We start from the raw sequence: 15331 nt of genomic DNA on the forward strand, positions 1-15331 counted from the left end.
GTAAATGTAATTTACCAGGCAGGCTCCAGTCCAGTATGACCAATGAACAGGGGAGTAGGCACTGCGCAGGTGTGGTCTTGTGGCCAAAAGAGTGGGTGGATGTGAGGTTTATTATTCTTTCTAAACGTGCACGTTGTTGAGACAACAGCATGGCCGATATACTGCGCGCACAAAAGGATCATGCTACACGTGGAGCATTCTTGAGATTAAAAAAATACGTTTTGGAGGTGTGCGCATTTCAATCATCCTCAACCAATACCCCTGCCAGCCCCACCGACACAGCCAGAGGGAAAATCTACTTCTAGCAGAGAAATGACACTTCCTACACTAGATTCACAAAAACACACAGATGTGAAGATTGTTATGGGGATAGAAAACAGTCAATTAATTAATTACTACGGAGGGGGCAATAGACAGTGCTATTTTAAAGTAGTCTGCATGACGAGAAAACAAAATGATTCATCGGGTATAAGGATATAAAGGTTACAAATGTTTTACTACAAGTCTTTGAAAACCAAGTGACAAGTTCATATTGCCACGCCCACACACTGTATAACATTCAGAATTAATTTTGGAAGGTGGTCAAAACAACATTATGCTTTCTTCCTCTCAATTTCAACTGTTAGAAATACGAGGACCAGCATATACATCTTCCTATAGAACAACCAGTAGTGAACAGTAGACAAAAACTTTAACAGCTACAGTTTCAAAACCACTCAAAACAAGCATTGGCATAACCAATAGGTCTCGCCTTTGGGACCTTATAAGTATTTAGTTATCCAGCACAATATCCTTGGTGCAACAACATCAACTGTTGCATGGCTAAACCCTTATAAGATCCCAAAGGCAATGTCTATTGGCTATGCCAATGCTTGCTTTTCGGTATGCCACTGTCCTGTTGATACAGTTTGTGTAAGTTATAGCAAAACAGTTCAAACAGCCTTTACCCAGACCTAAAAATAATCTCACAGATTTATGAGAAAATGCAAGGGCTCTGAATAGTTTCCAAAACAAAAATGTGTTTTTTAAATTTGCCATGCTTGCTACATGCTGCCTCTCGGAGCTACGTGTGCTACTTACCGCCAAATCATCAATCATCCTGTCTTCGAAGGGGTGCTCCTCACTCTCAATCCAGGCTCGCTTGAAGCCCTCCAAGAACATGTTACAAGCACGTGACCTGCAGACAGAATTCAAAATATGATCGAAAGAAAGAAAAAATATAACGGATGTGAGCAGGTTGGAACCAGAAAATAAGAAGGGGGAGCAGACACCATGAAAGAAGAGGTAAGATGCAGAGAATCACAAGACGGAAGAAACACCATGGGAAAAAAAGTAAAGATGGAGGACATGAGATGAAGGAAAAGACACCATAGAAGAGGAGGTAAAACATAAAACACGAGAAGAGGGAAAAGGTAGAATAAGAGATAAGAGAAAAATGCAGAAGAGGAAGAAAGCATAAGCAAGAAGCTAGGGAAAGCAGAAAAGCAAAGGGGGGAAAACAGTAAAGCGGAAAGGTGGAAATAGGATAATAGGTATGAGGCAGTTATCAAAGGTGAAAGAGACCATGAGACATGACTGCACAGTGGAGAGGGAAAGAGACCACACAGGAGGGAAGAACAAATATGTCACAGGATAGAGCAGAAGATATGAAACAGCACAGAGGAGGAGCAAACTGTAAAGCCAAGGAAAGCAAAGATACTTCAGGAGAAGAATAGAAAATGAACAACAGCGGAAGAAAGACACAGCATGAAAGACAATAAGAAGGCAGTACGGTTGTGAAGAAGACACACAGGAGAAAGCAAACACATCACAGGAAAAGAGGAATAGGAAGGATAGGAGTGGAGTGAGAACAGAATGTAGAGAAGCAGAGGAGAACAAGCTACCGTCTTTTAGGTAGACAGTCTAACCGCAAATTTCTCACCTTTTGAAACTCTCCAGGCACCAGACTGTATTTGGAATGTATTTAGAGAAATAATTTCTACGCACTGTCATGTGGCACTTGTAGTGAGGAACTATGTGTGGTGCGATAGTGTGTGTGGAGTGGTGTGAATTAAAAATATCTAACTAGTGGGCGGAATTACTTTTATTCTTGCTCATAGTTGATACATTAAAAATAAATGGGGTGGGTCTCTCGGTTCACATGGTTAGCAATGAGTCAGGAGTCCTAGTAGAGTGTCAACATGTTTCGAGCTTACCCCTTAGCTCTTCCTCAGGACACCACAGGGACCAGCCCTGTGTGTACAAATTCAAAGTGCAGTGAAAATGCAGTGAAAAAATAATAAACAAAATGCCTGTCAATGAGCATAAGTAGAAACCATATACATACGACAAAAATTAATGTTCAGTCGTTATCTGTAAATGGAGAAAAAGCGATGTTAGGATGCAAAGGCCTGCCCTCTGCAGGATCATTACGGTCCCACGTGTTATGCCTAAACAGGATTGGCTCAATCTCCAGGACCCTTTTCTGTAATTCACCTACACTACGAGTAGGTCACAGCTGTTTTTTCTTGATCTCAATATCACTGCCACTGCTGACACCCTGATTACCACCACTCATTTCAAGCCTACTGCAAGGAACTGTCTTTTGATCTTCGACAGCTGCATTTTCACTGTACTTTGGAGTGGTACACACAGGGCTGGTTCCTGTGGTGTCCTGAGGAAGAGCTAAGGGGTAAGCTTGAAACATGTTGGCACTCTACTAGGACTCCTGATTCATTGCTAATCAGGCTAACCTAGAGACCCACCCCATTTTTAATGTATCAACTATGAGCAAGAATAAAAGTAATTCCGCCCACTAGTTAGATATTTTTAATTCACACCACTCCACACACACTATCGCACCACACATAGTTCCTCACTACAAGTGCTCCTACGTATTTTGCAAGTCGCAGCATGCCTCAACCTGCAGCAGGTTGGGATAGCCCCTATGATGAAGCATGTCACTGTGAGGAAACTCCGGTGAGGGAGGGGACTCAAGAAAGGACATTTTTCCTTTCAAGATTAACACAATACAATACAGATGCGTTTTTAAAGCACACTACATACCAGTGAGGGTCTCAAGGCGCTGTGATAGATTACATCTATCACTGATGGTAATCTACTCTACCAGCTAGGTTCTCTATCCGACACCTCAAATTTTTTGTTTCATACACTAGAATAGGAGGGTGGACCTAGCATATCCCTTTGCCTCCCCCCTATTTTTGTATTTCCCTCCCATTACACCCTGTTCCCCATATGCCCGTATTTTTCATCTGTATTCTGGCAGGGGCAGGCGGAATGAGACATTGTGCCCATAGGGCATGCACCAGTAGAGTGGATCCATGCAGGGCACAGCTGAAAGTCAAGTGGGTGATACATTTTTGTTTGGCCTGGTCACTATTCCTTTTTACATTTCTTAAACACATTTCCATAGCAAGAGTGTAATTAATAAAAAAAGACTCATGAATGTCTTTACTGTGCATGGAGTTTTCTTCACACATTGGGCCGCTGTTTGTAAAATGAGAGTGAAAGTACTAACCACAAACAGAGCAGCTCTACTGCACTGTGACTCAGCCATCCTTTGCTACAAGTCTAATGGGTCAAGGGGTTCCTACAGTGTAGCCAGCTTAGCCTCCTCCATCGGAAACATGGTGGCTCATCTATCACTAAATCCTGTGGAAAACTGTAACTTTAGGGAGCGGGAGACTACCAATTTTTTAGCAGAGCACCCACTCGCCAGACTTTAATCATCACAGAGGGTTGCTTAAAATACACAAAGCTGCCTGCAACACCATGGATAAACAGTAGGAGGACAAGTAGGAGCCTCCATTACCAAGGTTTTTGGTGCAGAAATATCAGTCGTAGGGAGTTTGGGGTTCCCTCTGTTACCAAGATGAATTCTTTATTGGTCACTAGTTCCTCTCAAAATGATCAGAACTAAGGTGCTACTTGGATTCTTAACATACCTTTTCCATATTCTGTGTTTGCTATGAAGGATCGGGCCTAGGCGACTTACTGTTCAATCTTCACTCAAAAATCTTCAGTCCAATCTTGATGCCTTAAAATGGGATGACAACTTGATGCTGTGCTTGGCTTTTATGACAAAACAGGTCTGCTTTCTTTTAGATATGACATTGTGACAAACTGTATTGGCTGCTACGGCCTCTGGGGATGCTGTCCGGAAGCAACATGTGTAGATGTCAACATGGAAGCTAGAAGGCGAAATGCAGCTTGTGGCTTGTCTTCTCCTCTTGTGGGTCTATGCTGTTTGGTCATTAGTTTGAAGACCATATAAAGAAATAGATGTAGGACTGCAAGACTTTTCCCCCATTTTACCATTTTTATCTTGAGGCTGAGGTCTCTCTGAAAGTAGATTTCCTGACTATCGTCATCAGCAATAGTCTTGATGGCAATTTCACGGCAGGTTACGTTGTCCTTCATCTGCCTTTGTCTCCTGCTAACATTTATGTGCCATTGGGTGCCTAAGTGGTTCACTTTCTGGATCGTTGGAAGCTGTCTATGTCAGTTTAGAGAGTTTTTTAGCTTCTGAAAAACGCTTACTTGATAGATTGCTATTCACGGATGGTTTAAATCGTCCACCCAGTGCTCTCAGTTATGATGGATCAGGAGATCCATCCTCTGCTCCCTTACATTACCATCAGGTGGGTTCTGTCGTGGAATATGGGCAGGGTCATATTCTATCTTGTTATGAGTTAAGAAACAGAATGTCAACGTTGATGGCATTCTGTAGCTCAAATTTCGTGAACAAGTATTCACTACACTATCCCCTCAAAATACCCACTCTGATGGACATTCTGTCTTTGAGCTGTCCTAGGGACTTTTTGGTGTCACTCAATCTGAATGACACTTACTACCATGTTCAAATACTATTCTCGGTTCCTGCGCTTGGTTAAAGAGCAACCTCTCTCCCGATTGAAAATAATTTTCTTAGGTTGGCTTCTCCCCTGGATCTTCAGTAATAATTCTGTTTCCAAATCTAGATGGCTGGTCAATTACTTCATACTCTTCTGAAGGCTGTTGAAGGTATTCTGGTGGTCCAAACACTGCCAGACCATGTTTTCCTGATCAACCTGTACAGATTTTTTACTTCCTGTATTCCCAAGTTCGAACTGGCACTGAGGTGCAGTTCTGCACAGACTTGATGAGGGTGTTTTTGCACATGAAATGGGTGGGCTGCCTCCCATCTCATCTTCCCTCCATGTCGCTGGATTGCCCTCTGTCCAAAAGCGGATACAAGGCAGGGATACAAGGCAGCCACAACCTTTGTGGTCCACTGTCCAAATGTTCATTTCAAACCTCTTTTGAATTTCATCCTCTGGTATTTGGTTTCTGGCTTTCAAGTACTACACGGCTCAGATTGAGGAACCAGCTGATTTGAAGGCTTCTGTGCCCTATCCTGGCAAATGGTGGGGCAAAATCAAATCAGAGTATGATGCTCTTGGTTCTAACTACTGAAGTCTGTCTGGTGGGCCAGCAAGACAGGTTACTCAGTCCAGGGTTGTTGACTTCCCTTAAAGGTGAATCAGTCTTCCAGCTAGCAGGAACTTAGTGTAGCACTTTTTGTAAGAGCAGCAAGGTATAATTTCCAAGTACAGACAAACAACCAAGTGCCTTGGGACTACATCAACTGTTAATGGGCACAATGTCCCTGTACTTGGATTAGTGGTTTGGGAGATTTCTTCTTGGGTGCCTCTCCCTAGTCCTGTTAACGAGTTTTCGATGCGTAGCATAGCTGCTTCCTGGGTGAAGTTAGAGAGTGGAGATTTGTCTGACATATGTAACGCTGCAACCTGGGGTGTCACAGAAACATTTGGGAATCACTAAAATTATGGTGGGCGATGAGGAGGTCTAGCTCTGCTACATTTCAGGACGTTGCTCCTTGTGCTGCAGACCATCAACTTTCCTGTTTTTAAAGTACAAGTTACTTACCTTTAGTAACACCTTAACCGGTAGAGACTCTATCTTTTCTTGATTCCTTACCTTAGAATAATCTTCAGGCATGAGACTGATTCAGACGATTTTCAAGCAGTACCCCTGCACATTGGTAGATGCTGTTGTTTGGCCCCACGTTGCATCGTCAGCGGTGTCAGCGAAGGAAGTAATATGCGCAGTACATATGTAGGTGCCACCTCGGCATGCTGATGTCAGGTACTTTCGCAACTTTCCCACCAGGAGCACAGAGCCACAATTAGCACTGACCACTAGTGTGAGAAACTAAGGCCTTTAGGAGGATGTTCTCTATACCGTAATCGGTTCGCAGAGCAGGAGGATGGGAGGGTCGGTAAGGAATCTGCAGCTATATAGATCTCTACCATATAAGGTGTTATGGTCATGCCCTGTGTTTGGTCAGACCACTTTTTAATCAAATTCATGCTCTCTGATCTAGCCCATCCCAAACCCCTGGTTAGACCAGGGACACTAGTTAGGAATTGGACACACATCAATATAGACTCCTTTAGTAACTTACTGACAACAACTCTTCCGAATAAACAGGCCAACATTAACCAACAAGAGAAAAAAATCACAACCTGGCTAACAGAACCCAGTGATATCCAAGCTCCTCTCTGGAAAATCAAGCTGGCTAGGCATCACTATTCACTGAAATGGTTTTCTGGAGATCTAAAACTTGCTAACTGGAACTTCGAAGGGCTGAACGTAACTGGCGAAGGAATTATTGACCTGGAAAAAGGAACGTCTATTGGTCTCAGCTCAAACAATATAAAAATTCCATTATACAAGCCAAATCTGCTTATTTTCTGGAAAAATCATAAATTCAACAAATAAGTCAAAGGATATTTTTGGAACTGTGTCTTAACTATCATCCCTGACAGAGTTACTGTAATGATTCCGCTTACCCAATTCTTCTGTGATGATTTCAATTCATTTTTCGTTGATAAAATCAAAGCACATAAAGATAGCATCCCCCCAGCTCTCTCCCCGGAATAACACTCATCATCGATAAGAATCCAAATTTACGGTATGTAACGTTTACAACTAATTTTTTACAACGCACTACCATTACAACGCAGGTATTACCACGCATACCATTACAACGCATTGCGCTGGGGGGCGCTCTAGGATAGGGAATAAGTTTAATTTTCTATCCAACACCTTCCCTAGTGTCCACGGGGACTGGAGTTGGAATAGAAAATTATACTTACCACTATCCAGCACCTCTAAGCGCTATGCGTTGTAATGGTATGCGTGGTAAAAACCGCGCTGTAAAGGTCTGCGTGGTAAAAGTATGCGTTGTAACGCCATACATCCCAAATTTACTGTCTGAGCTGCCGTCTATCAGCAATGTACGCCTCATGGACCTACTGACAAACGTGAGATTAGGTGCTCCTTCTGACACCTGCCCTCCAAAAGATTTTAATGACATTTTCTGACTTTTCCCCAATCCTGTCTTATCCTTACTAAATGACTCTTTAAGTCAAGGTCTGGTCCCTAGCTCTTTTATGGATGCAATAAGGATTTCACTATTAAAAAAGCTGATGATGATCCATATATTTTGGAGTACTATCACACTATCTCTTTGCTTCCTCATTTAGCAAAAGTCTTGGAACCACATTTTGGTAGTTGTCTATGCTCCTTCTTGAGGACACACACTTTCTTGACCTCCATCAAGCGGGTTTTCTGCCAGCCCATTTAACCAAAGCTGTGATCCTCTCCATTGTGGATGATATGAGGGAAGAAGTTGACATGAGCACCTCCCAGGCATTGGTGCTACTGGACCTCTCTGCAGCATTTGACACGGTCAATCATGAGCATTTGGTGGATCGTATCGAGGCAGTAGGTCTACGGGGCACGCGCTTGACTGGTTTGTCTCCTTTTTGAAGGACCGCTCTGCGTCAGTCTATTAAGCTCCTTTTGGCACGCTCTAGGTCCAACTCACCAGTAGTGTTCCCCAGGGATCTTCTCTGTCCCACCACCTTTTTAATTTGTATATACGTCACCTGGTGCACTCTCTGAAACAAATGAAGGCAAGAATCTAATACTAGGCAAACGATATGTAACTACTTTTTGCTATCGATAATTCTCCAGCTTCCAAAACGATCTTCCAAACCACAATGCTATTTATTTGTGATTGGAGGAATAGTAATCAACTTAAAATAAACTCTGATAAGACAGGGATTGTTTTAACTAGCAACAAAATTACCCATCGACCTCCACATTCTGGCCAGCGGCAATGGGCACCCCCCAGAACTCAGTAAAGAGTCTCGGAGTTCTTGCTGATAAAAACCTGTCCATGAAGCCTCAAGCAGGGGCAGTGATCTCATCCTGCTTTCTGCAGCTTCGGAAATTCTGAAACATCTGTAAATTCTTTACCCCCAGAGCTCTCATCCAGGTCATTCTTGCATTGCTAATTCAGCTTTACGTATGTCGCACTGAAAGCCTTACTCAGGGATTACAACTGTTACAGAATTAGGCAGCCAGATTAATTTACTGACAACCTAGGAGGTGCCACATCACCCCCCTGATGAGGAAAGTACACTGACAGCAATCAGCTTTTAAGATGGGATGCATCATCTTTAAATCTCTCTATGGCAACAGTCCAAAGTTTGTCTCCTTCTGTATTAAAAGGTACACTCCTACTCGTAACTTGAGGTCCACCTACCTGAATTTTCTTGCTATTTCCTCCTTCAATAAGAAGATAATTGGTGGTTCTAAATTCTCCATACTGGCCCCTTGCCTCTGAAACTCCCTTCCATCTGATATTAGAATTATATAGTCCTACTCTAGATTTAGACAACTCCTGAGAACATGTCTTTTCATACAAGCATATAAGTGGACAACAAGCAGTTGATTATGATCCTGTATTTAGCACCAAGAAAACAGTTGGTGTATGTACACTCTATAAATACCTTTTAACATAAAATTTAACATAACCAAGGGTAAGTAACGTGTTCATCTGATAGACTTCTAGCTGCAGCTTCCTTACCTTAGAATAGATACCCAACCAATACCCCTCCAGAGGTGGGACTGTGCAACCAATTAGATTTGAAAATCCTGAAGGAATGAACAGTCAAAGTGGCTGTCACGATAGACCTGTCACTCCAGGCAGTAGTGCTTGCTGAACGCATACAGTGAGGTCCACGTTGCTGCCTGACAGATGTACAGGACTGGGACTCTGTACACTAACGCAGTGGTCACAGCTTTGGCTCTGGTGGAATGACCCGCAAGCCCCCAAGGGGTTGCTTCTTGGTCAGTGCGTAGCAGTTCTTAATACATAGGACAATCCATCACGAGATGGTCCTTTTCTGCACTGCCTTACCCTTTTTTGCACACACATAGCCCATGAAGATTTGACCATCCACACCAAATTATTTTGTGTGGGCATGGTAGAATGGGACTGCTCTTTTTGGGTCCAGAAGGTGTAGTCTCTCTTCCTCTTTAAAGGGATGAGTCAGAGCAAAGATGGTAAGCAGGATGATGTTCTGGCCTACATGGAAAGTGTTCACAACCTTTTGGAGGAAGGAGGCACATGTTCGGAGAACTAGCTTGTAAGTATAAAAGGTGGTATGAGGAGGGTATGCAGCTAGTGCTTCCAGTTTGCTGACCAACCTGGTGTTTGTATGGGCACCATAAAAGCAGGTTTTATAGTCAAGAACCTAAGAGGACAATTGTGCAAAGGCTCAAACGATGCATGCATCAGAAAGATGAGGACCAAGTTGAGCTCAGCTGAAGCATGATGAGGGGTGTAGATGGAAATATATGTTGCAGGGCTTTAAGGAACCTATTAATCACAACAGGTGACTTAAAGAGGGAAGGTTGGTCCGGCTACCGCAAAGATGCTGAGATGGCAGAAAGGTAACCCTTACAAAAGGCCCAGAGCAAACCCCTGTTGTGCCAAGGACAATGCACATAAAAGAACTTTAGATAAAGGTATGGAAGGGGGGCAACACTGTGGTAATCACACCATGACACAAACTTGCCCCAACAGCAGAAGTATACCGACTTGATGGGGGGACGCCTGGCTGCCAGAATAACATTTCAGACTTCAGGAGGAAGGTCAAAAGCTGTCAACCTTTGCCACTCAGCCACCACGCATGAAGGTGGAGGTTGGGCAGGTTCCGCTGCAGAAACCTTCCCTGTTGCTGCAACAGAAGATCCTTTCAAAGAGGCAGCCTAACAGTAGAACCGAATGCCATTGCTCAATAGCTCAGAATACCAGAATCTCTGAGTCCAATCCAAAGTCACAAGAATGACTTGAGCCCAGTTGTTTCTAATCTTCTTGAGAACTCTGGACAGAAGTGGCAGTAGTGGAAAGGTGTATGGCAGACTGGAGCTCTACTCGAAACGAAAAGTGTCTCAGAGGGAGAGCTGCCTTGGAAACTCCAGCAAGTAAAATTGCTGACATTGTGCATTCTCAGTGGGTGCAAACAGATCTAACCATGGCTCTCCCTAATGCTGAAAGAGATGGTGCACCAGGTCCTGTTGCAGATGCCATTTGTGATCCGCTAGGCATTTGTGGCTGAGTTTGTCCGATTAGGAGTTCAGAGACCCCACCAGGTGTTGAACCACTACGGAAATGCTCTAACACTTCAGCCATGTTCAGAGAAGCAAGGTCTCTTGACAAAGGTTACACGACCCCACCCGCCCTGTTTGTTGCAATACCACATGGCGGCGGGGTTGTCCTTGAACACCTGCAACAGTCTTCACCTGATCGAAGGAAGAAAGGCTTTCAGTGCCATCCGAATCGCCCCAAGCTTCAAAAGGTTGATGTGGAGCTCAGAATCTGTCAGAGGCCCTTGATCTCCACCTCACCCAGGTGGCCACCCAAGCCCAGGCGTAACACAACTGCCACTACAGTCAGGTCCAGTTGGGGAAGGGAGAGAGGTCTGCCACTGACCCAACTGCAGTTCGTTAGCCACCACCGCTGATCATTAGCTGTTTTTTCTTTTTTAAACTTTTAAAGCGCACTGCTACCCCGACGGGGGTGTCCCGGCGCTAAGGCAGGTGGCAGATGCGAGTATCAATAGAGGGCTAAGACCCTAAGAGTTGGAAAACAACCAGGTCTTCAAGTCGCGTCAAAAAATGGATTCAGATTCAGCCATCCATTTTTCGACGCAACTTGAAGACCTGGCTGTTTTCCAACTCTTAGGGTCTTAGCCCTCTATTGATACTCACATCTGCCGTTCCCTCCGAGATCTGAACCATGTTGGAGAGATTCTCCTGATGCTGTGCCCAGTGGGGTTTCAGGTCCCACTGCAGAGCCTGCATATGTCATCGGGCATGATTGACAAGCAGGATGCAGGAGGCCAAGAGGCCCAACAGCCTCAGAGTTAACCTCACCAAAATCCGGGATAGAGGCTGAAACATTGGAATCATAGACTGAATGTCCTGGAGACGCTGCTCGGGAGGAAAGGTCCAAAACAGCTCTAATGAAAGGGAGCTTCTGAGGGGAGGAGTCAGTTGTGACTTCGCCATGTTGATAGTGAAAATGCAGGAGGATCGCCAAAGTCTGAAGGTGGCAGACGACTGCGTGGGGCAAGCCCGCCTTCAAAAGCCAATCGTCGAGGTAAGGGAAAGACTGGAACTACCGAACTCTGCAGATGAGCTGCAACCACCGACATCCTTTTTGTAAACTCCCAAGTGACGCTGGTATGGCACACTGAAAATGCTCTTGGCCTACTCTAAACCGCAGGTAACGTCAGTGGGCAGGCAGGATGGGGGTGTGGAAATATGCGTCCTGCTAGTTCAACGCAACAATCCAGTCTCTCTGGTCAAGAGCAGACATAACTTGGGCGAGCGTGGTTGTATGACTTTACAACGCATTCCGTTGTAACGCATGCCTTTACCACGCATGCGTTACAATGCGAATGCCATCACCACGCATATCCTTTACCACGAAAATTCCTTCTACACGCATACTTTTACGATTTTCATTGTAAAAGTATGCATGTAAATGGCATTTTCATGTTAAAGGATTTTCACCCTACAAATTTACCTTTTTAATTTACCCCTCCGCGACACCACCTGCTCATTCCTCCTTACCTCTCCTCTCCTTGATTTTCCGTGGTGACGTTGTACGTCATTAAGAGGAAGCGGAAATGTTTTTCCGTTTACTCTTATGACGCCGATTGCCTTCACAACCTTTTCTTTTTTTTCACAGAAACAGGTGCTTTTTTTGTTTTTAAACCCACGCATTTTTTTTGTGGGGGAGACCATCCCAAGCCCCCCCTTTTTTTTACTTTAGCACACATGTATTCCGTAGTAAAGGTATGCGTGGTAAAGACTTTTCATTGTAACCACGCATGGGTTGTTATGCATGCGTGGTTATAGTGTGCGTGGAAACGGCCGCGTTGTAGTGGCCATTTCCCGGCAAGCATGAGCAATTAGAATTTTTCTTTTTTCAAGAAGAGGTTAAGATTGTGAAGATCGAGGATAGGAGAACGTCTTCCGTCCTTCTCTGGCAGGAATAACAACCACAACCTACTTCTGATGCAGGCACCTTCACTATGTCTCCCTTGGTCAAGAGAGCCTGTGCTTCCTGACAGAGCAAAGAAAGATGTCTCTCTGTCAGTCAACCGTAAGTGGGCGAGATGGGTAGTGGGGTAGTCACAAAAGAGAGGGAGTAATCTCTGTGGACAATCTGGATAACCCAGCGGTCTGCTGTCACTGACTGTCAGTGGGGCAGTTGATGGGGTATCCTGCCTCCCACTGGATACCCATGATGGTCAGAGGACAAACTAAAGAAGTTTGGAGGTAGCGCCTGCCTGGGGGGGGGGTGGACTAAATCTACCATTGGCTGCCTGTCCCACACTGTCTCTGGTACCCGCACCCTCGAAAAGGGTTAGAAGCTTGTTGGCTGTGGTGGCTGGGAATGTCTGGGTGTGGTTGGACACTTCTTCTGTGGCCACGAAAAGGACGGAAGGCAGATTGAGGCTGATGAAGGGCAGCAGACCCGCCCAAGGACTTCGCCATAGCTCTGCTGTCCTTAAAGCACTCCAGAGCTGAATCCGTAATAACCTGGGTGAGTATGGCTATAGCCTTCTCCAAGACCATAGTCAGCACAACTGAGTCACATATCGTACGGAAATAACGGCCCAAGAGGTACTCCGTGTTAACCTACCGCAGAGCTAGGCTGATGGAAGAAAACATTCTCTTATCAAAGTTGTACAGCCTCTTGGATTCCCTATCCGGTGGATTGGTAGGGAATTCGCTGGGGTTAATTCTGAACATGGAGGCTTGGACCACCAAGCTCTCCGGGGTGGGATGCTGGCTGAGGAAACTTCGATCCCCAGGAGCAGGGCAATGGCGGTGGGTAATCGTCTTATGCACATGAGCCACTGTGCAGGGCTTGGACCAAGCCCCAAGTAGGACATCTGTAAGAGCTTCATTAAAGGGGAAAAGGGGTTCAGATGGAGAGACTCATGGCTGTAGCAACTCTATCAAGATGTTTGTCTTGACCAACACTGTGGGCAACTGAAGGTCCAAAACATCCGCCACCCTACGTATCACCATTGCAAAAGAGACAACCTCCTCCATAGCCACGGTAGGTGGAGATATCAGGCCTGTGTCTGGTGAGGTGTCTAACCCACCGTCCTCCGCCAGTTCCTAATACCAGTTGTCCTGTTTCTGTTCTTCTTCAGGGAACTTGTAACCATAAAAGTCCATAGACACCACCCATTCGTCTCCCTTTCCAGGCCTGTCAAATCAATAAGGCACTGGCTTCATTCTGACAGGCATGGACCCAGTCAGCGCTGGACTCAGCATCGGACAATGTCGCTCCGGCTCTGTGTCGGAGTCGGTAATAACACCTAGGGGTGTCGTCAAGGGCAGAGGCACTGGAGCGGGTGTTTTGTAAGGTCTCAGTCTCACTGATGGCTCTGCTTCAGATCCAGCGTGGGATCCACAGGCCTGACTGGCGCTGAGGGTGAAGCTACCGGTGTGAATCTAATAGGGGCCCCTCCCAAGCACATATGGCCTGAATGCGCTCCAGAGGGCTGGGTCGCCTAATTATGAGGCGCATAGCCTCATAAAACTCTTTCAGCTGGGCAAGGGTCACTCCTGCTCTGGGAAAAATGGGGAAGCACGGAGTGCCCCAGGATTAGGCTATGACGACTCGCGTGGTCAGGAGTGTCGATGCTCCTGCATCTAGACCTCGACGGATGTGGCGAAGTCGGGGACCTCTTCGACATCTTATGCTTGTAGGACTTACCCAACGACTTGGAATGAGATGGCAAATGTCTGGAAGGGCTCTGCGAGTGGTCCCAAGAGCATTCCAGAGTCAACCAACATTGGGTAGCGAGGAACTGGAGATATCACTACCTCAGCACCATAGGATATATCACACAGCAGTCCTGGCAGGTCTTGGAGTCGGGTCCTGCACCATGCGCCACAAACACATCAAGTGGGGGGGTCAGTAACCTGTGAAAGGCCCCATGTGGTTTGAAAGCAGATGGTTTCTTGGGTAGCATACCTTCCCACCAAGAGCAAAATCTCTAAAATGCTTGACAAAACATTTAAAAAAAATGCTTGACAAAACATTAAAAAAAAGCCAGTCAAACAGTGACTGAGGGGAATCTCAGACAAGATCAGAGCTATCTGGTGCAGAAAGGAAAGGACTGACGTCCGCGAGCCAAGATGGAGCCTTTATACGTACTGCGCATGTCACGTCCACCAAGGGCAATGCCACACAGAGCTGAACAACGCTTCCAGATCCAGTCTGATGCCTGGGAATTATTCTAAGGTAAGGAAACTGCGGCTATATCAGATTCAAGGTTTACGGTGTTGTAGTCATCTGGCAATCATATGACTTCTCTTCTATATGTGGTGTTGGACTGCTGGGTACATCTTCATTTGTCAGGATTGTGACAAGGAAAGAAAACTTGATGATAATGTGGCAATAACTTACTGGTCACCATCATTACTCTGGGTCGACCTTCCTCATCACAGTCTTCTGTTCACGTTCTCCCTTGGGTTTACCTCTCAGGCTCTAATTAGGAGATTTCCAGTGGCAGAATAACAGCTAATTCACACAGAATTGCAGCTATTACAAGTTAGATCCTTAGAATGGGAATGACTGTGCGTTCACAGAATTACTGTGTGGAATTCTGCATGCTTTTGAATATTCTGGTGGCTTTAATGCTTTCATTTATCACCTGCTCTGAGCAGGTGGTAAATAGGAACAGCTGCTTTATTCTGGGGAAGTTTTGGCAGGGGGGCACTGCCAAATAAAAAGCTTGGTAGGTACTAGGGGATAAGGCTTGGCTGGTGATGCAGACAAAGCCTCACACAATTTTACTGGCTTGAATTTCTGGCCAGTAAAATTGAGTCCAGTATTCCTGTATCCAGGAAAACTGGAAGTGGGAATACCAGGCCATTT

At 45.2% G+C, this 15331-nt stretch overlaps 1 protein-coding gene across 1 annotated transcript in view; it reads right to left on the reverse strand.

The window, feature by feature from the left end:
- Window positions 1-15331, reverse strand: part of RYR1 (ryanodine receptor 1) — a 1073089-nt gene that overhangs the window by 309236 nt on the left and 748522 nt on the right. The window contains exon 75 of the mRNA XM_078661091.1: window positions 1081-1177. Within this exon, the coding sequence (XP_078517217.1) occupies window positions 1081-1177 (97 nt within the window). The remainder of the gene's footprint in view (window positions 1-1080; window positions 1178-15331) is intronic.

Source organism: Lissotriton helveticus, chromosome 9 (genome assembly GCF_964261635.1).
Source record: "Lissotriton helveticus chromosome 9, aLisHel1.1, whole genome shotgun sequence".
Classification (NCBI taxonomy): domain Eukaryota; kingdom Metazoa; phylum Chordata; class Amphibia; order Caudata; family Salamandridae; genus Lissotriton; species Lissotriton helveticus.